We start from the raw sequence: 24,022 nt of genomic DNA on the forward strand, positions 1-24,022 counted from the left end.
CTATAACCAAGTGGGATATATTATTTTGAGCACAAACAGGGAAACTGACTAAGCTTAAAGTGGCACAGAAGGGCAGCTAGCCTCTACTAAACAGTACTATTTTACAGCAGTTCAATCCATGCATCCTAATGTTTATCCTCATTCTTCAATGAAGCTCAAAATCTGCAGCCATATGCAATTTCTCTATCAACTGTCTGCTCCTACCCTCCTCCCTTCAGGACACTGAACTCCTCCACACTTTAAATGCATATTAACAGCCACCACAAAAACTCTGAGATTCCCTGACCTCCTCTAACCTTACCTATCCTAAATCCATCATGGCCAGTTCAAGCTCAACCAGTGCCATGTGCTGGTCCTATGTACTAGCACCTTGTGAAGAGAAAACATTTTTAAAAAGTCTGTTCCTTCTACTGGAGCACCATTCAGGTGACACACACACACCCAGACACACATGCACACACACACACACACACACATACACATCCTCCCTTCTGTCATTACCATTCATGTCCCCTTTGTGTGCCCTACCCCCGATGCTCCTTCCTCATACTTCAGTAAAACAATAATAATAATTTCTAACTGTAGCAAACTGCTTGCTACAAAGTTTAGCAAACAGTTTATACAGTTTATATCCTGCCTTCATGGAGCGTTACAGTGCCCAGGTTTTCATTTAAGAAAAACTTTAATCTTTTAAACTATAGCAAACTGCGCTTGCTAGAAATGTAGCAAGCGATTGCTACAATTCATACCCCACAAGAAGCAGTACAGCACTCAGGTTTTAGTAAAAAAAAAAGATTTTCTTTACTTTTAAACTATAGCAAGTTCCTTCTACAGTTTAGACCACACATGGAGTGCTACAGCACTCGGGTTTGACTGCAAATGCAATACCTGCTTTTAAAGGCCAGTATCACACTAAAGAGTGATTGGGGTGATGGATGGCCAATTGTACCCCTTATCAATTTGTACCTATGGCAGTTGTCTTACTGACCCCATCCTACCTATGCTACTGCCCTCTGGATCTCCTCCATACAACTTTCTTTGGGTGGGTACCTACATGTCTCCACAAGGAGTAAAACCATCATTCTGAATATCTTCATCTCCCTGTCTCCCTCTCCATGTACCCTGATTGGCCATCTAGACAAAAACTTCTAAAATTCTGTCCCTACCTCCCTAATAATAGCAGAATCTTTATCCCTAAATATATTCTCCACCCATTCAGCCCTCCATAAACCCACATTTCTAACTTTAGAGTTCAGCCCTCCATAAACCCACATTTCTAGAGTAACCCTCCCATCACCATTACTAAGGTTTTTCTAGAGGTAGAAACATTATTCTGTTTCCTTTTCAAAGTTCTCTAGAAGATTCAAAATTCCTGGCAACATTTCATTCACATATGCCAACAACAGCAAACACATTAATGTCACATCTGCCTGTACCCTTTCCTGTTCCTTGTACCTCACCTTCTGGACTAACTTCTCCATTACTAGTAAGAATAATGGCAGTGTGGATGTACAGCTCTGTCTTATTCTTCTCTGCAGACATAGGCTATTAGAAATCTCTCCAGTTACTGCCATCCTCTTTATAAAGCCTCTACTGTTTTCACAGATCTACCCCTTCCCATCATCTGCTACATTGTCCCTGGCATACAGCTCCAACTCACCATATCAAATGTCTGTTGTATATGTAACAGCACCACCTGTCCTCTGTCTTCATCTTCTGTCTTTGCCCAAGTGATAATCCATTAACAGCATCCAGTAATTTCCAGAGGATTACCCTTTAACTCATTCACTCCGGAGCAGCTCAGAAAAAGCTGCCTGCTTAATTCCACCATAGGAACAACAGTGCAGCCTGAGCTCATTTTCAATAAATCCGTTTCTAATACCGTACAGAAAACAAATGTTCATAACTCTTTAACTATAAGAGCTAAACTAAAAATGTAAACGCAAAAGTTGTTCAGCAGACATTGACCTTTCCAACAGTGTAAATGTTGATAGTGCATATCAAAGTCATTATTAAATATTTGGCAAGGAATGTTGATATTGTGCATATTTATTACCTTTTTGGGAAAGCAAAGCACAATATCTTGGTCAATGTACCATGTAGACCCATACAATTTGTATTTAATTTGTTAGTATGAATGTCAGCTTTAAAATGATACCATAAACATTACTGTGTGATGCTCCTTTATGGAGATATTGACAGAAATATGATTAATATAATATTTCTCATAATTTATAAATAAACAAAGCATAATATCTCATCACCTGTAACAGACAGAGCCTACATATCATTACAGAAGTTGTGCGGCTGAATGTCAGCTTCAAACTGATGCATCAATTGTGTGATTACCATCCTCCGTTGCAAAGATAAGGGCATAAAAATAAGTATTGTAAATGTATAATTTTCATAATCGTACAAGACTAAACAAACTGTGATATCTGTACATGTGTACAGTGCACAGACACAGTTTTTTTTACCATGTTGTAAGGAGTAACACTGTCTTCAAAATGAGGTATTACTTGGCACACTGACATGCTCCCTTGCAAAGTTATTTACCAAAATATGAAGAAAATCATAATTTCCATAACCTAACTCCAAAATAAACTTTGATATCTGCACACGTGTACAACATGCAGGCACAATTATTTTACCATGTTGGAACCAGCAATACTGTCTTCAAAGTGAGCTATTACTTAGCACATTCAGATTCTCTCTTGCAAAGTTATTTACCAAAATATGAAAAAAAATCATAATTTCCATAACCTAAGTCTGAAACAAACTTTCATATCTGTACATGTCTACAACATACAGGGACAGTTCTGTTACCATGTTGGAAGTATCAATACTGTCTTCAAAATGAGGTATTACTTAGCACATTCAGATTCTCCCTTGCAAAGTTATTTACCAAAATATGGAAAAAAAATCATAATTTCAATAACCTAAGTCTGAAACAAACTTTCATATCTGTATATGTGTACAACATACATGGACAGTTCTTTTACCTTGTTGGAACTATCAATACTGTCTTCAAAATGAGGTATTACTTGGCACACTGACATACTCCTTTACAAAGTTATTTAGCAAAATATGAAAAAATCATAACTTCCATAACCTGAGTCCTAACCAAACTGATATCTGTACATGTGTACAGCATTCAGAAGCAGTTGTTTTATCATGTAGATACATATGATTGTAAATATACGCATTCTTGGTGTAGCCAACATACTGCTGAATGGGTACATGTAAAGAGAAAAAGCAAGATAAGGACCGCCACTCCACTAATGAAGCCAGGACAGGCATGAGACTTCAGTGGCAAGCAAGACCATCTCATCTGTCTGATAGCTGTGATGGCTACCCACTCAGACAGCTGATACCACTGCAGTCTCATGACCTCCTTCAGTGTCAGCAGTCTGCCTTACCTATGCCTTTTCCCTTTACATGTGTCCATTCAGCAATGGACCTAAGGGATCAAGTTCTGTATTAGTAAGCCCTTCCTGTCATCTAAACTGTACACATGCCTGATAAAAGCAGACCAAAAAAAGTATTGCAGGATGATCACTGACATATTAGATTGTACATGGTCGCACTCTCCTGAAACAGTTGTTCTTTCTCAGCATCCTCACCAACTCCTTATCACAGTTATTTGCCAAACTCAGATAAATATATTTTATACAACACATTTCATAATAGAGTTTTACTTACTATACTGGTCCTACTTGGTCATGGGTGTTTTCCATTCTTCTCACAAGCTGCATGTTATCAATCCTGCATAGCTCTCCTCACGCCATTGTGGAGGTCAGTCAAGAACAATGCAATGCCCTCCTCAGTTAGGTGAACACCATCCCTTCTGAACAGGTGAAGATCTTCCGCGATGATGCTGTCATGGCAGATTGTAGATCCACAGACCCTGTGCATCAAGCCATGCATGAACCTGTTCTGTAAATGTCTGGCCTTGTGAGCTGCCCGTTGACTGTTAGCTGTTTTCCATATCTGTCGAGGAATTATATCAGACCACACAAAATGATAACGTGGGCACCATGACTGCAGGTGCTCAAAACTTGCTGTGATTTGAAACCGTAGCCTTCCGAGTGGTTGACAGATGACATCATTCCCTCCAATGCGCAGCACAAGAATGTCAGGCTCAGGGTAGATGGAACACTTCTCTTCCATCAACTGCAGTACTCCACTCCAATGCATATCTCTTCTTGCAATCCAGTATACCTTCACACTGGATGTGGGGAAGCTCAAGTTGTACCAGTTTTCAGTTTCGGAGGCATGGCTGGCAGCCCAGTGAATGTAGGAATGGCCACATACCCACACTCTCACTTGTCATTCTCCTGGTCATGAAGCCATCTCAGTATCAGAATGTAGACAAACCTACACAGGAAAGAAAATGCAAACAGATTACTACTGATGTTTGGCAGATGTATTGGAAGACTACGTATATATGTATATCATATGCATTACCTCATGGGCTCTGGGACAGTAATGAGCTACTACTTAGCATGCTGACATATTCCCTGAAAAAGTTGTTCAAATATGAAACAATATCATAATTCTCATAACTGAAGTCCTAATGAGAATGCTTACAAGCAGAATGAGAAGAATTGAAGCTAAAATTGAAACAGTTGACAAAAACTATTCACCAGACACTCCATTCTCAATGAAAGGAAAAATGGATAACATACAAAAAGTAGTATAATAATAATCATTATAATACACAACAATAATAACATATGAGGATCTGCACTAAAAAGGTGCTTTATTATGTTGTACATTTGTGATATTCTGAAATGCCCCAAACAGCCGAGGTATGATGGGATTGAATAGTAAATCTAGAGCCTAACATTGCAAATGGTGTGTTATTTCATCTCCACTGTAACAAGTCTAAAATCTACTCTCAATTTCTGCAAAAAATATTTCACTGGAAACTGTAAAACAGTACTTATTATCTACCCTGATGGACTGGAAAAATAAATGAAAGATTGTGAATTATGCATAAGTAGTAGTTACTACTCCTATGTGAGTGTGTTGCTATGTGTGAGACTGTAGGAAGTTGTATAACTCTCAAATGCCCAGATTTAGCTTCATAGTTGTGGTCTGTTTCTCATAAAATCGGTGGTTTTCTGGCAAATCACAGAGGATGTCAGTCAATAAATAATACCATATCTATTCATACCCTTCATAAAATACATTCTAGCACAAATCATACTATTTGAGTAACTAAAGAACAACATTTAAAATCTATGTCCAGATTTGCCTCATATATTTGTTACATTTCTTGAAATTGTAAAAATGAAAGAAATAAACTGGTGTGGGGGTGGCTTGCAATGACTCCAAGTGAGAAAAACCCAATGCTGGCTTGTGCATTCATCAATGTGATAATGACGTCTGCTTATGTGAATAACAGTGACAGCTGCTGAGAGTTTGGCCTGAAAAGTGATAATGACTCAGTGATACATTGTAACTGCACTTACTGGTAATGTGCTAATGACGTGCATTCCATTACTGCAATAGCTAAGCATGCTCAGACACAGGTGATAATTGATCCACAGAACATGTTGAATAGGCATTCATTATATTACCTTGTGCAGCTGTTATGTAACACAGACTCATTATCATTCGTAAGGAGAAGACCTGAGTAATTCAGTAAAGTACTATAACAATTAGATATTACTGAGCCCTTCCTCCCACCTAAATTCTACACGACTGACAAAGTCAAGAAAAATGCCCAGAATATATGGTACCCCCATGCTGGTAGTAGTCATCAAGTAATAACATTTATCTCACTCAGGCAACTACTAAGTATAATCAGAAATGCAGTAAGACAAGCAAAAATGTCAAACTTATCTGGCTGATCCATCTAATAAGCTAACCTGTTTACCCTTTCATCGTCTCCTAACTACATCACCAAACTTCTACAAATCCATATAACACTACTTAGCCCTCACCAATTTCTACATCATGGGTTCACAGTTGTTCTATCTCCTTCTGTGGTGAGCCTATATACACTTGGCACTTTGAGGCCATGTTGAGCATACTTACACTTTGCAGTTTCAGGCAATGTAGCACCTGCCCCATGTTTATAGATACCTTATCATTCTTAGCTAACATAGACATCAATTAGGAGAGATGCAAATATTAATTCAGATTGGATACAGGTCTGTCAATATTTGCTAGTCTTGGCAAGCATCATACCTGCACTACACAGTATTCTGGAATTAAATCCACTGATGCTACAATAGTAAAATAAAATCATTGTCTAAGTCTCCTAGATGTCTCACACGCAAGAGTCAATATTAGATTCTTGTGAAGTATAGTTCCCTTTTCATCTCTTCTTCCAGTCATGATATATGCTCAAATCATTTGGAAAAGATATCTGTTAAAACCGATGCATTGCTTTTATGTGACTTCAGCTTCCCTCTCATTATCTGGGAAATGTATACAGCCAACAATAGACATGCACAGTGCTTCTTAGATTCTGTGAAAACCAGTTTCCAAATTGTCTACCACCCACTAGAGGATCAAATCTTTTTCAAACTTATTATTACAGATATCATCCATGCCAGCAACCTAAGTATGTTCTTTTTTCCCTGGTAAAGTCTGGCAACCAGGAATTCTTCTCCCTTTGAACTAGTATTACTTCATTCATGAGCCCTACTACATTATGGACTACTCCAAAGCCAACATCTTACTCATTTATGATGACCTAAAAAAATAAAAGTGGTCCCCCATTGAACTGCTTGACAAAATTGCTGCATAGGCTTCTGATTCGAACTCTCATCTAAAAGACTGCATAGGGGCACATGACCATATTTTACAAAACATAGAATGGAAAATTCCAGAATAAACTGTTATGGGTGAATTCTCATAATCTATCAAGATGAAAGGACTATATGCCACTTTTAATAAAGCTTAGTTCCATTACCACAAAAGGGACCTAAACATGTGTATAAGGCTACTTCAGACTCACCGCTGTCCCCAAAGACAACAATATAGCCTTCTTTAACTATATCAGGAATGGCAGCATAGCCGGCCTTAGGCATAGGCCAACTAGGTGGCCACCTAGGGCACCGGTCTACAAGGGGTGCTTTTTCAGTATTTATTTGGTGGAGGTAGACCAGGATGGGGGCACTGGGTGGTGCCATGGAGCCCTTTTGCCTAGGGCACCAGTTGATCTAAGGCCGCTCCTGAATGTCAGACATGGCAGTCAGTAATGCTGAGAGTGGTGGTTCAACTTATTCTGATCCTGAGGCCATTGCTAACATACTGGGTGACAAGTCCAGCATAAACTGCTGTCCTTTTACCCAAATCAGGTTGGCTTAAAAAAAAGGCATATCGCCTCTAATCGATTTAACCAGTTTCTTTAAAAGTTTACTGAGGCCATGGACATAGACCACTCTGTCCACACTGCCTATCTGGACTGGTGTTATTGACAGTCTGACCCAAACAAACATTAGTCCCATTATCATCTGTTAGATAACCAACTATAAGGATTATAGAGATACCTCTTCCACACAAAAGAATGCTACTGACACAAATTCTCCACTAGGCTTTGGCCAAACAGGATGGGTGGAATATCTCATTTGAGATAAAGCTGCACTTAAAAGCATGGGACATAAAATTAGCTACAAAAAATGTTTATCAACATTAACCCACAACAAGGGCAGCACCAGACATTACTGTGCCAAATATCAAACCCACCCCACCCTGAAAAAGGGAAACGTCCTAACAGCCTCAGTCTCAATGAAATCCTGGACACCAAATAATACAGAAGCAGCTGTCCAAAAATATTTCTTCTCTTACCTATCCTCTTACAGCTTTCAGAATCCACCATCACTGAATCTCCTACTGTCTTGCAACCTCATCCTTCTTCATTGCTATTTCCCCACCACCTGACATCTTTAAAATACTGTATCCTGTACTTAATTACTTATCCTCTGTTCTCCTCCTGCTGTGCCATCCTTCATCCTACCTGCTATTTTTTGAGACTAAGGGCAAACCCTACGCTTTGAAGCAGAAGTATGGTAAAGACGCGATTCTGACGCTGCTACAGGTGGGAAGGAACTTGAATGAAAAGGTTATCCAGACAGGGAACTATCGAGCTACCAGAGCCTACAGTAACCCATGACCAGAGCCAAACATTTGGTAAAGAGACTCAGAGTTGTAGAAAGAACAAAAAGGCAAAGCAGAGAACTGATAATGTGAGGAAAAAACAAACTACAGAAATTTCCCAAAAAAGAATGTGAATAGGATTGTAGAGCTACGCATTGTTCAGGTCAAGAGAGAACAGATTGGCCCGAGGAAGCAGCAAGAGGAACAGGGACTGGACAGACAACATTTTAAAAGAGGGGACTCTCAAACATGTTGAGAAAGACGAGATCTAGAATGGGCCTCCAAGAGCCCTTGTTCCTGGGAACCAGAAACATCCTGGAAAAAAAAAACCTGTGGCCCTCTGTGAGGGCGAAACATGCTAGAGAGTTCCTAGAGCTAAAAGGTACTGAAGAATACAGCTGGCAATATGGAAGTAGGCTTTCTTGCCTCAATTAATGCCTGCTGCACACACTCAGAGAAAATATATCTAAAAGGTATTAAAACTTTATCATCCATGTAGTCAGTCATAGTTGTCTAGGAATCTATGCATCAAACAATCTTATTCTTGTATGAGTAAGTCTATGAAGAAGCTTGTGGAAGAGATTTACAAACCATGAAGTAACCTTTTTGTGTTATGGAAAGGTCCCAGGAATCTCCAGTAACATGTTGCCAGATGGGATAGGGCAGAGTTAACTGGAGGTGAAGAGGAATCCAGCTGAGGGGCAGGGATGGAAAAATGTCAGACAGAAGTAAATTTGTCAGGAGCAGAGGGCATCTGACCTCTAGAATCCTAAGCAGGTGTATCCAGAAACACCTCATTTAAGGGGCTAAGTAATCTTCCAAAGGGATTTCTGTTCAAATGAAAGAAAACTTGGGAGGATAAATTCCTTTGAAATTTACAGGTGCGGAAAAAAAATGAGATCCTGTATAACCTTCCCTTTATCCTGTAAGGTTTTAAAAAGCTCTGCAGCAGCAGAAGTAGACAGATTTGGAAGAGTCCAAGGGAAAATCTAATGGCTTGGCTTTTATATCTTCATGAAGAGATTGTAATTTAAACCAGGGGTACCTGCATATAACAGAACTTGATGCAGCTGCCCTAGAAGATGCATCAGCAGCATCAACTGCATTTGACAAAACGGTGAAAGACCTGAGAAGCAGAAGGCTTTGCTTTGGAATCAGGCATGTCACCAAAACATCAACTTTAGACCTGGTCACATGGGTCTGGGGTTCTAGCTTAGAAACTCAAAAAAGCAGAAGATCAAATAACAGATCAAGGCCAGAAGCTAAAGCATACAAATCTTGAAATCTGCAAATGCTGATGTCCCCAATCTTGAAAACATTAATAGTGAATGTGAAATACTGTGCCCCAGTAATATAGACTTGCACACCAAATCAAGGAATACCATCTGTCCCAAAACAGAAAGAGAACGCTATCATAGGAAAGACTTGCACAACAACCACACACAATAAAGTGCTCCAAAATGAATACATGGTTTGAAGAAAAACTGCATATAAATGTAAAACAAAGAACAAATAACACCATACCTGTCCAGGGAAATGACACTGTGAACAGGAGGTATGTGGCATAGGAGCAGTACTGCTACACTTTCATCGAGAGAGCTATAACCTTTAGGAAGACCTGTATAGAATACTCAGTGCAAGGATTGATCACCCGATTACACATTCATGCCTTTGAAACACACACCGTTTCTTAGGTGTGTTAGACATCCAGTAGACATCCGACTTGGTTAAATGCTTTGCTCTAACAGAAGGACCCTCAAACGGGCTCGACTTTTCTAAAGACAGTCAAGTCAGCAAGTCCACAAACAATCTATACCTATCGACAAAAATCATAAAAGTAGCATTTTACGTGCAGCCCTGATGGCAACATAAGTTTCGTAACTTAATGTACTTATATTAACAATCCCAAAAGCAAGTCCCAAAAATCAGGGTAAGTGAGTTGATAAATTCCAGCCTAATCCCAAAGAACCAAAGAGAAGGCAACTATAACAACCCATATGTACCAGACAACTCCACTCTGAATATTAAACGTTTAATCAGCGTAAGTGCTTTCATAACATAAATTACTTCATCAAATGCATAGATACAAACATTTAAACATCATGGTATCACATTATAAAAACTCAAAATAATTAGTAACATATTGTAATACTAAGCAGGAGTATAGTGCTATAGCAAAACACGTATTGGCTGAAAATGAGAGTAATCAGTTTAAGTTCAAAGTCCTGCAAGTTATAGAGGATAATCCAAGAATAGGGAATATAACTAATAGAACTGAAACTTATGAGTTGAAATGGATTTTGCGTCTGGGAACACATAGGAGCTCTGGACTGAATGATATGGTTCCTCTGAAACCAGTATTAAAAGGAAGGAGAATTAAACATGGAGTTATTATGTTTAGACAGGATACATTAGATGAATGATTTTTTAGTATATATATATATATATATATATATATATATATATATATATAAAATTTTTTTTTTACATATGTTAGGATGTATCTACCATGATGCTTAGGTGCAACATTTTATGCAATGTAATACAATGTGTTACTAATGTTTTTTAGTTTTTAATAATGTGATACCATGATGTTTTAACAGTTGTCTCTTTAAATCTTAATTGATTTACTAGTTTTAAAAAATGGAGGGAAATTTGTGAAACATGATTGTTTTTTATGAATGTTCTTGGTGTATTTATATGGGATGTTTAAATATTTGTATCTATGCATCTGATGAAGTAACTTATGTTATGAAAGCGCTTACGCTGATTAAACGTTTAATATTCAGAGTGAAGTTGTCTGGTACATATCGGTTGTTATAGTTGCCTTCTCTTTGTTTCTTTGAGATTTGGCTGGAAATTAATGTACTTGTTCATCTGCACTTGTCATACTAAGCTGCCATATCTAAGTCCAGGTACGAAACCACATACATCTGAAACGCACAATCTGGGTCTTCAAAGAGAAAGGCTAACCACACAGATTTTGATTAAAAATAATACCATAAGAATCTAATTCTGAAATAAAATAAGGGTGCTTGTGGGAAATAAACCATGTTAAGTTCCCAGTCGCATACACCTTTTTAAAATTAACTGGATGACGGCAGGTGCTTATAGGGACAGGAAAGTAATAGGATACGACTCAACAATACTGGAAGGAGATGTACAGTCATTTCAGCATGAGACCAAGGAACTGCTCCAAACCAATAGAGAATAGAAAGAACACTAGTAATGTAATGGCTATTCTAGAATGCTACAAATCCCGTTACCACTCCATCTGCAATGCTGCAGTCTGATCGCTTTCAGACTGCTCTTTACAAACAGAACAAATGCTTAAAATTGCAAAGTAAGCAACAAAAACGGCAACTTTCAACTTTATTTTAGCATATTTTAATTTAAATACCCCGATTATATACACTGCGATGGGAAAAGAATAACCACAGTAAACCATTGCTAAAACATTACGATGTAGGCTTCACATCTCAAAACATTCACGTTTCCGCCCTACTGACGTATGGTGATGTAAATAAAATCATTAAAAACATCACATTTCTGGAGAATAATGAACTAAACAAGGTGAATGATATTACCTAACAAGTCACATTGACTTAATTGTAAAACGTTATCTCTTAAACCTTACCTGCTCTGCACTATCTCATATCTAGTTTTACCTTTTTCTGAAAAAACACTGAATGTTTCAAACCAGAATCCAATCCACTTTGAAAAAATACATGAGGAAATCAAGCAGCATGACAATTAGTTTTCAAGCATAGTCTACTAAGCTCAGTAGTTCAAGGGAGCTGAAGAAGCAATCAGTAACCGCAGGCTGACATTTTATATTTCAGCATACCACCCTTTAGACCTACTGCAAATACAATCCCGGAACTCAGTGCACTACCAGCACAAGTTTTAACAGCAGGACAATCCTGAAAAAGAAAAAAACGACCACAGCACATCAGTTATGCAAGCGGTGTCTCGGATTGTAAGAATCTGATTGGCTACCATTGCTTGATTGAGGAAATACACACAGAGCTGGCTTTGCTGTAATCTGGAGAAAAGACAGGGAGCATTCAAAGCCGATTTTAACAAAAAAGTCCAATAGGACCATCAGGTAACTTCACTCTAAATCCTAAGTTGAGAAGGCAACTGACAACCTTCAGTTGCTTTCTCAACTTATTTTTTTACCAATAGCTTGAAATTACGGGCTGTAAACTTACTTGTGCTGCAGGAAGGCACTCGGGGTTATCATGAAGGAATTCCTATCGTATCATAGTGCATTCGGTGTTAAGCACAGAGGGGCCAAGGGACAGTACTTGGAGTTAATGAGTTAACAAACCCTATGAGATTGCTATGAACTATCCTAGGTAATATCTTTTCCAGGAGAACTGCTAGAATCCTAAGAAACAATTTTGCATCTGGGATCACATATGGGATCACTAGGTGGAGCTAGACCGAAGGATATTAATAGTTCTGTGTCTGCAAATAAGGCCTTTCCATGCCTGCCTGCTCTTTTCAGGCTACCTCAGCAACAGAAGAGAGAGCAGTTTCCCAGTCAGGGATGGAAGAGGAGGAAAACCTCACTCGAGGAAGAGGGCCATATGGAGAATTTGAACCACAAGAGGAACATACGTTAGTTGTCAACCTATCATCGGTTGAAGTAACAGCTTCACAACTGAGTTTGCTCAACAAAGGTTTGAGCTTTGTAGTAGCACGTTCTGCACAGGTTAGTGATGTTATTATTGACATTAAGTTATTTGCAATGAATATTGCACTCAAGTTAGCATTTTACAATCAACAAGGCACCTTGACTAATTTATTGAAGCGGCCAAGACTATATAACCCCCAACTACCACCATTGATTGAGACTTTTGTCAAGTTAATAGAAAAGGAGATTTTTGCCTCTGATTTATCTACCAAGAATTTTTATAATATGATTAGAGATGAGTCTTTGGCGTTACAACAGTTACATAATGACTCTAGGCTGGCTATACGTCCAGACGATAATGGAGGGGCTGCTGTTTTGTTGGACTCAGGTTTTTACAATGATAGCATGCAAGAGATGCTCAGTGATAGTGAGATTATGAGGTGGTTTCTCAATCAGCTGTGGACTCAATTGTTAAGCAAGTGCATGAAGACCTTTATGAGCTACTATTGAACTTTAGTATTACGAAAGAGATGTATGATTTCATGTTTGTGGATAAGCCACTCATTCCAACTATCCATGGCTTACCCAAGATATACAAATCTCTTGTGCGCCCATCCTTTCATCCCATAGTTTCGGGGAGAGGCTGGGTGATGGAGTTTATTTCTATATTCATTGAAAGTCAACTCAAGAAGCCATTAGAGAAAGCTGAAGCAGTACTGAGAGACACTCAACATTTTGTTTGTACTCTGGATGGTTTTGTTACAACTCATGGAACTTTTGTGGATGATATTTTACTGGCTACTATGGACATTCAAACATTGTTTACAGTTATGTTGCATGACTTGGGGGTTGATTTTTGAAGAGGTTTTTAACCATGAATACCAACTATCAGTCTGATTGGATTGAATTGTTGGGACTGTTATTAGAGCTTGTTTTTAACTAATAATGTTTTTATACAGAAAACCAAAAAAGTGCGGCTTTCACCAGCAACCAAGTATTAAACAAAAAAGCCGTAGAGCGCAAAGTAGTACTATTCCAAATCCACACCACGAAAGTGACACCAACAACGTCTTTAACGCTTTTATTGAAAATACACATGCGTTTTCATCCTTTTACTCTAGGACTTCATCAGATAAAACTATTATACACAAATTCTACCTTTATACTTTGTTAACAAACCAATTAACCAATGTAACACCATTTCATTATTTCAAATGCACCAATAAATTTCTCATCTCATTAATATTAATTTCTGAATTACAAAAATGATCGTATATGTGAAAACAATGCCTTTAAAATCAGTTTTTCTTTTCAATATTATTTAAAAATTGATCTGACAACAAATTATTAAGTATATGATTTTTATGGTAGAATTTAAATGAAGAACTTTCCCAAAAATGTAATATATGATGTCAGATCAATTTTTAAATAATATTGAAAAGAAAAACTGATTTTAAAGGCATTGTTTTCACATATACGATCATTTTTGTAATTCAGAAATTAATATTAATGAGATGAGAAATTTATTGGTGCATTTGAAATAATGAAATGGTGTTACATTGGTTAATTGGTTTGTTAACAAAGTATAAAGGTAGAATTTGTGTATAATAGTTTTATCTGATGAAGTCCTAGAGTAAAAGGACGAAAACGCATGTGTATTTTCAATAAAAGCGTTAAAGACGTTGTTGGTGTCACTTTCGTGGTGTGGATTTGGAATAGTACTACTTTGCGCTCTACGGCTTTTTTGTTTAATACTTAATAATGTTTTTATGTTTAAGGATGTCTTCTATAAGCAAAAACTTGAAGTGGCAATGGAGACCCTCTGCACCAGAAGTTATGCCAACCTGGTGTTGGCAGAATGGGAGAGCGGGGTGGTCCTCTCCAATCATGTTTTTTCTCAATATTTGTTATACTATAAAATATTTGTTGATGACATCTTTGTTTAATGGTGTGGTACACAAATGGATCTGCTGAAGTTTGTAGAGTACTTAGAGCAGAGTAGTGAATGTTTTAGATTTGTATGAAATTTTTCTAACACTTCCAAAGAATTTTTAGATGTGAAGATTAGTATGGATAATGGTACGATTCATAGCTCCCTCTACAGGAAACCTTGCAGGAAAAATGCACTCCTGCATCACACGGGTATGCACCCCAAGCATGTTTTTAAGAACATAACTAAGGGTCAGTTTTTAAGGATGTCCAGACTTCACACTGAGGAAGTTGAGTATAAAGCTGCAGTGGCCAATATGAGTGATGCATTGCTTTTGAGAGGATATAGCCAGCAAGATTTGAATAAGACCTTAGTTGAGGTTAGTGGAATGCGAGAAACAAATGGTAAACCTTACTTTAGTAGGACCACTGATGAACAGTACAAGCTAAGGCAGTCTGGACATGCACAGGATAGTGTACTTAGATTACCTTTGACCTACAGCAATAATGTTCATCAGATATGTAATATTCTGAGAAAGTATTGGCCAATTCTGTCTTCTGATGATCAGATTAGGAACATTATAGGTGATAGCCCTGGGTATAAAAATAATTTGTCTTTAAAGAGACAGCTTTGTTGTAGTAGTACACTTTCAATTTGCTTGACCTTAGATAGACTTGGTACCTTTCCCCTGCAGGAATTGCAGGGCATGTGCCTTCATATCGAGGAATAATGGATTCATGCATCCCTCTATTAATTATGTTTTTTCATCTAAATTTTATGGTGTCTGTAGATCTAGACATTTAATCTGTTTAGCAAAGTGCAAGGCATGCACCTCCTTTTATATAGGGAAGGCTACTACACTGCTTAAAGAGTGTATTCTTCCACATCAAACGGACATTAGGAACAATAATTTACTTAATGCCCTGGCTAAACATGTTTCCTTGAATGTGGGGCATGCTTTTGAGTTTATGGCTCTACAGTTAGTCTCTATAGATAAAAAGGGGAGGTGACCTTAATAATAGAGTGGAACTTGCTGAAACTAAATGGATAGTAAGAATGCAGGCAGACAAATCACCAGGGATTAATGGTTATGTGCCTTTAAAGCCAGTATTAAAAAAATGCAGGTCTCATCAGTGATTAATACTAGGCTCCTATTGATTGTTTTAATTAATTTCAAGCTATTTAAATCTGATGAATTGGTTTGCATTTTGTATTTTGGATCTGATGAAGCACATGTTGTGAAAGTGCTTATCCAGTCTTTGTTTTATTTTGGTATAATAAATTTTATATGTTCACAGCTGTGGTGGTCGCTTGAAAATTTTACCTTTTGCCATTTTTATTTCTTTATTTGAGTGACTTTTGGCTGCTGTTGGTGATCTTTTTATCTGCCTAAGTAATATTATTACTGCTGTATAGCTACAATTATTATTATTGATCATAATCCCCATCTGAGTAATGTGGTAGCAAGTTATCTAGTAACATCTCTTTTTTTTGTTCAGACCTCTTATGTTGGATGGTGGGGATTCAAGTCCATCGGAGTCTATGTGCAGCTGTCAGATTTCTGTTGATCCTATTCCTGAATCCTGCTTCATTAATTCAGTAAGTACTGTGCATTACAAAGATGAGATTAGTTACCTTGCTTTAGAAGTACATTGAAGATACAATACCAATTTTTTTTTAGATTCTTGAGCACATAATCATCATTATCATAAATAATTCTGCTTAATCAAGTTTTATATTTATCCCTGTACTGCAAAAATAAGCTAAGTTCGTTTACAGTCTGAGAATATAGGTGACAGCCCCTGTACACAATTGATTCAAGTTTATATTAGCAGCAGCTTTGTTTTCAGCATATCATTTGGCTGAGGCAATAGATGCTAGGATAATCTAGCAATATGTATTGATATTTTATATTAACATTGTAAACAAAGCACATTGTCTTAGCCTGGCAGTGCACCATGGCAACAAACTGGTGAAATATGCATTCAGACACATTTAGCATATCTGCAGGGACCAATGAAGTGTTTACTCTAGGAATTACACCAAATCATTACTTATTTTTTAACCAATCATAGACTCAATATTTTAGTTAAGGACCAATCACAGATCTTAAAAGTTGTAAACCAATGGAAAATGAGTATTACCGAACTCTTCCAATAAAAATATACTATCATATGGACAATAGCTATGACCATTACAGCTATATGAACTTGCGATTACATCAAGTTACAACATATTTTTAAATGATTGTGTCTTTATTTAGTAATTTCACAAAAATACTATAACATTTAAAACTAATCATGATCAGCATAAAAAATAATCAACATTTTATACCTATAATGTACGATAAAAAAATTCTTTTTTTCTTCAATTGCATCTAAAGTAACCAATTAAAACCTACAGTTAACTTTGCATCTGTGATTGGTCCTTAACTAAAATTTTGAGTCTATGATCGGTTAAAAAAAGTAATGATTTGGTTTAAACTGTTACTCAATCATTGGCTCAGGACCATGATAACCTACTAATATGATTGGCTGATTGCTAAAATGTATTTACATATTCTGTTTTATTGGCCAAGTATTGTTGGCACTTAACTGCAGTGGTGGTGCTTCGGTAGCATTGTCGCCTCACAGTTAAGACGTTGTCCTGTTCGATTCTTAGCTAGAGCGTCTTCTGTGTGGAGACATGCGTGAATGGGTGTACCTTCGTTGAAGGTTATGCGTCAGAGATGGCAACTCGGCATGTAAAAATCTATTGCCAATCATTAGCGGACCAGAGTTCCGCTGTGGCAACCCCTAACCGGGAAAAGCCAAAAGACACAACAACAGCCTAGTATGTAAATATGTGATTGTTTGTTTGTACTCTGATCTTTAGAAGGGTTATACTAACCCAAAAGCGCTCATCTTTTTACTAATAAAAATTTTTAATCCAGCTGTGGCGGTTTGGGTATTCTATTTTGGATTTATATATATATATATATATATATATATATATATATATGTGTGTGTGTGTGTGTGTGTGTGTGTATATATATATATATATATATATATATATATATATATATATATATATATATATAAATAATCACCCACAGCCAGGCCCATTTATTCCTCAGAAAAGCTGAGAGCCCTACCACATTTGATCCATGACTAGGGCAAGAGCTTAATCAGAACATTCCATCAAATGTGAGACTCGGGTGCAAAGTGTGGACCAGTCTGCTTGTTGTGTGGCCCCCTCCCCATTACCTCACCCCCTCTCCACTGGTGACAAGTGCCTTTCATCATTACTATTTCCACAAATAAAATACATGACCACTCCCTGCCTTAGCATGCATACCACTTTGCAGAACAGATGTTACTAGACTTATAGTTCTATGTGATACACCTTCAATGCTGTAGGTATCACCAGTGCAGCAAGTTGAACTGATTTCCTGTCCCCCACGATGGATGAGCTGGTGGTGCCCATACACTCCCATCCTCGCCTGTCCAGTTCCCCCAGCACTCCTGGATGATGATGTGGGGGCAGTATGTCCATACCTCTTTTGATGGTTTGTATACATCAGTCAGCTAAATGACTGGTTTTGTAATTGTGAGGAACAGGGGTGCAGGCCTTAAATGCCCTGCTTCTATCAAATCATTTTATGGACAAATGGGGTTTGAATCCAACATATGGTACAAAATGTGAGGTGTAAAGGTTGCAGAGTCTAAATCAGCAACAGTGGCCTCTCTATGTATGTAAGGGGTGAAGAGCTTATTTCCAATGCACACCACTCACCTTGGGTTATGACTTTATTTGCCACCACTATATAAGTTTAACACTACCAGTTAATAACCACAGACTCTACAAGATTTCACCAAACTCAGTCTGAGCCTGGTGTCTTCTTCTGCAGTCTTAAAAAAAACATTACCTACACTATCACAATGTTTCAAGGAAGGGCTATTGATACCGCTCCAGTGGCAGTACCACCAATCAGATTTCTAATCAGATGCCAAGATATTAATTCCAGTGAACTAACTAACGTTGTTATAATAGCTGTTAGCCAAATAATCTCCATTCAAAAAGGTTGGATAACAACAGCGTTTAAAAAAGATCTGATTATAAAATAAGACTTTTGGTATCATAAAGCTAGACTGATACAAAAAATGTAAAAGGTCTGCTGCTGTTGTTATTTCTTGCTGGAAATTCTACCTTGCTGTAAATTTCTAAAAGCGCATTTGCCACCTTTTCTGCCTCAAAGGAAGAAAGTCACTAACTGAGAGTATCTGGTATCCTAATCCACCAGCACCAAGATAGACCTCTTACCTGTGATACTTGGGATACTAATAGGCTCCACAATATCTTACTATCCTCTGAAATGATTCTTCAATAGCAGGCAAAGGCACAAATGTAATGTTAACTTTGTCTTTTGTCTTGCCAACCTTTTGGCACTGCTCATATGTCTTACAGTTCCCTGTCATGTATTTTTCAATGCAAGGCCAATAAAGATTTTGCATAAGCCTTATCTTTGTTTGCACTTTATGGCTAGATGGCACTTAAAAAGAAATATGATCGCTGTGGTTAGAGCTGTCTTATAGTAGTCCCTTGTAACTTCCAGCACCTATATTCCTTCGCCTCCAGCCCTATCCAGGAGGTCATTCTGTGTGCAGTAACCCCTTGCTCTAGTATGTACACTCTCTCTGACCTTGAAAGTCAGAAGCCTCTAAAGCTACTTCCTTTACATTTTGTAAGTTTGGATCTAACAGCTCTGTTTGTCACAATTCTCTCTTCAAGATCCTCCAAGTGCCTCGTCCATAGGAAGTCTAGGATCATTTGACAACTGTGATTCAGATATAAGATTACTGTTGCCAATTATCTTTTCCTATGAAGTAGCACCCTTCAGAAAAAAAACTGTAATGCCTTCTGACACTTGAGGGTCCAATTCAGAATTTCTACTGTTACCAAGCTCTTCTGAAAAAGCTGTATCATCAGCATCTAGTGGAGGTGTAGTAATTAGCCGAGACCCCCCCCCCCCACATGACATTTGCACATGCTTGTCTTCATGCCTGGCTACATGCAATTGCATTTATACAAGGAAACATATCATTCAAGTTATTTCCTATCAGGACATCTGCTGAAATATCATCAAAAACTAACAAATGCTTGCCCACCCTTCCCAGTCCAAATGAAACCTTGTCAATGGTACGAGAAAAGGTGTTGCTCCTACGGATTTACATGACTAAACTGCCCAGGCAAGTGATGTTTTTGACTAGTAATGGCAGATTTAACAGTAGTTATGTTTGTTGCAGTATCTCTCTTAGCATTAGTTTCAATAATCTCTACCAGGATAGAGTGAAGGTATCTCCAATATTTTAGGGCAGTAACAGTTTCATAATACTACTACCATAGTATTACCTCTGCTAGCTCCCTTACATGGGTTTTATTCCCTCCCTGACTGTGAATATTTGGACTATACATATCCTACTTGGTTACATTGCAAACATTAGACATGGCACGTATTATTTATTTATTTATTTAGTTAGTTATTTTATTTATTTTATATTTGTTTACAGGGATAGTCCGAATAGGTTGATAACCCCTTTTCAGAGGAGGCCCGGGGGGGGGGGGGGGCACACATTACAGTCACACTTTTACATTCAAACTGTGTCATATAAAATATACAGACATTTGAAATACAATAGTAGTAAAATAAATAAAAACAGAGCAGATTGCAATCATAGGTTAATTCACACATTGGTTGTACATACAAAAAAAATTCACACAGTACATTTTATTGGAGCTGTACAATAATAAGGAGATTTAAAGGTGTCAGTCAATATATTCTATGAAGTTAATGTTAGCTTATTTGGTTGAAAAGTAGACAAAGGGAGTGCTAAAATATAGTATTTTATTAATTAGTGACAAAAGTATGGTTATAAATATGAGTTAGTGAGTAAAGGAAAGGATTAAAATGATTTTGACGAAGTGTAAAAGATGAAGGTATCTTAGTAGGAAAGTAACTAAGTATTAGATGAGTCATGTAGAAATTAGGAGGACTATAGATAGTATTAATATTCATCCGGGATTAAGACAGGAGCAGAGCCATGATTTGGATAGGTAAGACGTGTTTGTGGAAGTGACACTAAATCTTTTCTGTCAAGCCGTGGTTGTGCTTCGGTGACTCCTTGCAACCCTGTACTTTTTGTTATTGGTCGTTTTGAGGGTTGGTCTCCTCTGTTTTTGGTCTGAGGACTTGAGAAGTATTTTAAATATATGGAGGTTAGCATTGGATAATATTGGCTGAGAGATCATGTTGCATAACCTGGAGATACTATTAGAATATAGAGAGTCTCCATGGAAGTTGTTAGGCCTGGTTACTAGTAGAATGAGCTTAGCAGAGGATCTGAGTTGTCTTGTGTTGGATTGGGTTTTAAGTAGGTTTTGTAGAGCTGGACATTTTTCAGGTTGCTGTATTATCATGTGGGCTATTGTACGTTGTGTGAATATAAGGAGATTGAGTAGTTCTAACCAGTTAGGTTAATGCAATACAGTGGTGTGCTGTATATGCGAAGTTGTTCGCTAACCGGGCAATTTTATTATAGCTAGCTTCAACTTTAGCTACTTCAGTTTTCTTCAGGTTATTAAAAATAGCAGAGGCATATAGGAGGGGAGATAGTAAATGTGTCCTGGTAATAAAAATCAGTAAGATAAGGTTTGGCTCTATAGAGGGAGCCCAGTTTAATGTGAGCATTTTTAATGACAGTTGCCAGATGTTTATCAAATTTCAAGTTGTTATCTGTTGTGATGCCAATAAATTTGGTGTGTGATACTGGTTCAATCTTAGTGTTATTTGAAGAGTAGATTTGGAAAGTGTATGTTGGTTTGAGGGTTTGTTGTTTGTAAATAGCATTCATTTTTGTTTTATTGGGGTTAAGGATTAATTGTGAGCTGACAAGCCAAGATTCTACAGCAGTGAAAGAGAGCTGTTTTTGTAGAGTTCAGAGAGGGAGGGAGCTGCACATATAAGTGTGGAGTCATCTGCGTATTGTATAATTTTGGCTGAGTTAATTGGAGAATGGAGTTTGTTTGTAAAAATGTTAAATATTAGAGGGCCTAAGATTGATCCCTGTGATACACCCAGTGTAACAGGTAATGTAGGAGAGAATTAATTGTACCATTTTAGTGCTTGTCGATCTGATAAATAGTTGGGGAATCATTAGAGGGCAGAGTGGCTTAGCCTGAGAGACAGGAGTCCTTGTAGAAGTTTTTGGTGGGAGACTGTATTGAAAGCTTTGGACATGTCTAGGAATGTTGAGAAGGCTAGCTGACCATTGTTTCTAAGGTGGGTGATGGTGTCTGTAAAACTTAATAGTGCTGTGGGGGTACTATGGCTATGTCAAAAACCATGTTGGGTGTTAATTATGAGATTATTAGTGATTAGGTGATTCATGAGTTGTGAATGGATGTATTTTTCCAAGATCTTGGATAGGGATGATAAAATTGTGATAGGTCTGTAATTAGTAAGTTTGATGTTGGTTGCACCTTTGTGTAGTGGTATTATGTAGGAAGTTTTCCAGATTTTGGGTACATGGAGTTCATTTATGGAATGATTAATTAGTATTGATATTAGATAGGCTATGGCTTCAGCTGCTAACATAAGGTACTCTGCAGGTAGATTGTCAGCATCAAGGGTGGTAGGTTTTAGTTTGTTAAGCATTCTTCTTATTAAGCTGGGTGGTACTGTTCTAAATGAAAACTCCCTGGTTGGATTATGAGGTTCAGTAGGGATTTTAGTGAGGTACTATTATTTGTTTTGGTAAGATTTAGGATGGAACTGGTGACGTAGTTCTTGAATTGGGTTGCAATGCTTTCTTGTACATTTGTGGAAGAGGGAGTTGGGGTAACAAATTGGCCTGGTTGTAGTAACTGATTGATACGTGCCTGGAACTTTTTGGGGTTTTTTTGGTATTTCTGTTGTGCTGTTATATTATATGATTTTTTGTCATTTTTTACCTGTTTTTTTTTGTTTCTGAGTTGGTGGTAATTATTTAGTGTAGCTGAGTTTTTTATTGGAATCGTATTGTACCCAGACCTTGTCTCTGTTTTTGAGAAGTCTAGTCTCTTTTGTTAACCAGGGAGAATAGTTTGCTTTAGTTCTTATGGTTCTTAGTGCTGCTTGACTATTGAGTAAGGACAGCAATGTATCAGTAAACTATTCTACTGCATTGTCAAGTGGTAGGGATGTCAGAGGGGACCAATCACAGAATCACAGTGTTGTAAGATTAGTATGAAGTTTTGAGAAGATACTTTTTTTGTTACATATTTGTCTAAATGTTGTGTTTATGGGGGGAGTGTGTGTTTTTTTCAAAGGAGGTAATTGGGTACATGGACGCTTAAGCTGTTGAGGAGACATCCTGACTGTCTAGCAAGAGAAGGTTTGTTGGTTAAGATCCAATCTAAAATTAAGTGTCTAGTTGTCTTTTTTATCTACTCAAGTTGCATATTTTATTAACTGGGAGAAACCTTGTAAGTTAATGACGTGTGTGGGATTTTCAGATGTGCAAGTTGACCAGTCTAGATTAAAGTCTCCCATGATAATGGTTTCTTGGAAAAAAATAGCTGATATCTAGTGTATGTTGTCTTTAATTAAGGTTGGTTCATTGCTGGCGGAAATGTAAATTGCTGTTATGGTTATGAATTTATTGGGGTTTAGTTCCAGTCTAGAAAATAATATCTCTGCATTATTGAACTTTGGTGGGCATGGGTCTAGGTAATTAAGTTTTAGTGAGTTTTTATACAGAATTTCTATGCCCTCCACCCCACTTCCTAAGCCTGTCTAATCTATGGATGTCAGAGCCTTGTGGAAGAATCTCATTATTGCATATTTCAGGTTTAAGCCAGGTTTCTGTTAAGATGGCTATGGGTGGAGAGTAGAAGGAGAGGGATGCATGTAGTTCATGTATTTTGTTTGACAGACTCCTTACATTCATTTTTATTAGTAGTAGGTTAGATATTGCTTGGGAAAGGTTATCATTAGTATAATTATTTGTGGGTAGTGTTATACTTGGTTGTAATTCATTTATGTTGGGTCCTGGGTTTGGGTAAACGACACCACAGATCATAATTGCAGATAATATTTGTATCAGTAGGTTAAGGTATCTGTGTATGAGTTTCATTTATTTAAATGTGGGCTGGGGTTGGATGGGTTTAGGAACATATTTGTATTTGAAATGTTCAACATTGGTGGTATTGAACAAGTTTGATGAAATGTAAAGGTGGGCTATGGTTTTGTGTTGTACGGTAGAGGTAGAGATGGTTGGAGAAGGATAGGTTATATGAAGTTGCTGCTGGTAAGATGT

The 24,022-nt window shown here is 37.5% G+C and overlaps 1 protein-coding gene across 1 annotated transcript in view; it reads left to right on the forward strand.

Moving 5' to 3' along the window:
- HSF4 (heat shock transcription factor 4) overlaps positions 1-24,022 on the forward strand; it is a 247,470-nt gene that overhangs the window by 198,557 nt on the left and 24,891 nt on the right. Inside the window, exon 7 of the mRNA XM_044079550.1 lies at positions 16,187-16,286. Within this exon, the coding sequence (XP_043935485.1) occupies positions 16,187-16,286 (100 nt within the window). The remainder of the gene's footprint in view (positions 1-16,186; positions 16,287-24,022) is intronic.

This window comes from Protopterus annectens, chromosome 8.part0 (genome assembly GCF_019279795.1).
Source record: "Protopterus annectens isolate FY-2018-M chromosome 8.part0, PAN1.0, whole genome shotgun sequence".
NCBI lineage: Eukaryota > Metazoa > Chordata > Ceratodontiformes > Protopteridae > Protopterus > Protopterus annectens.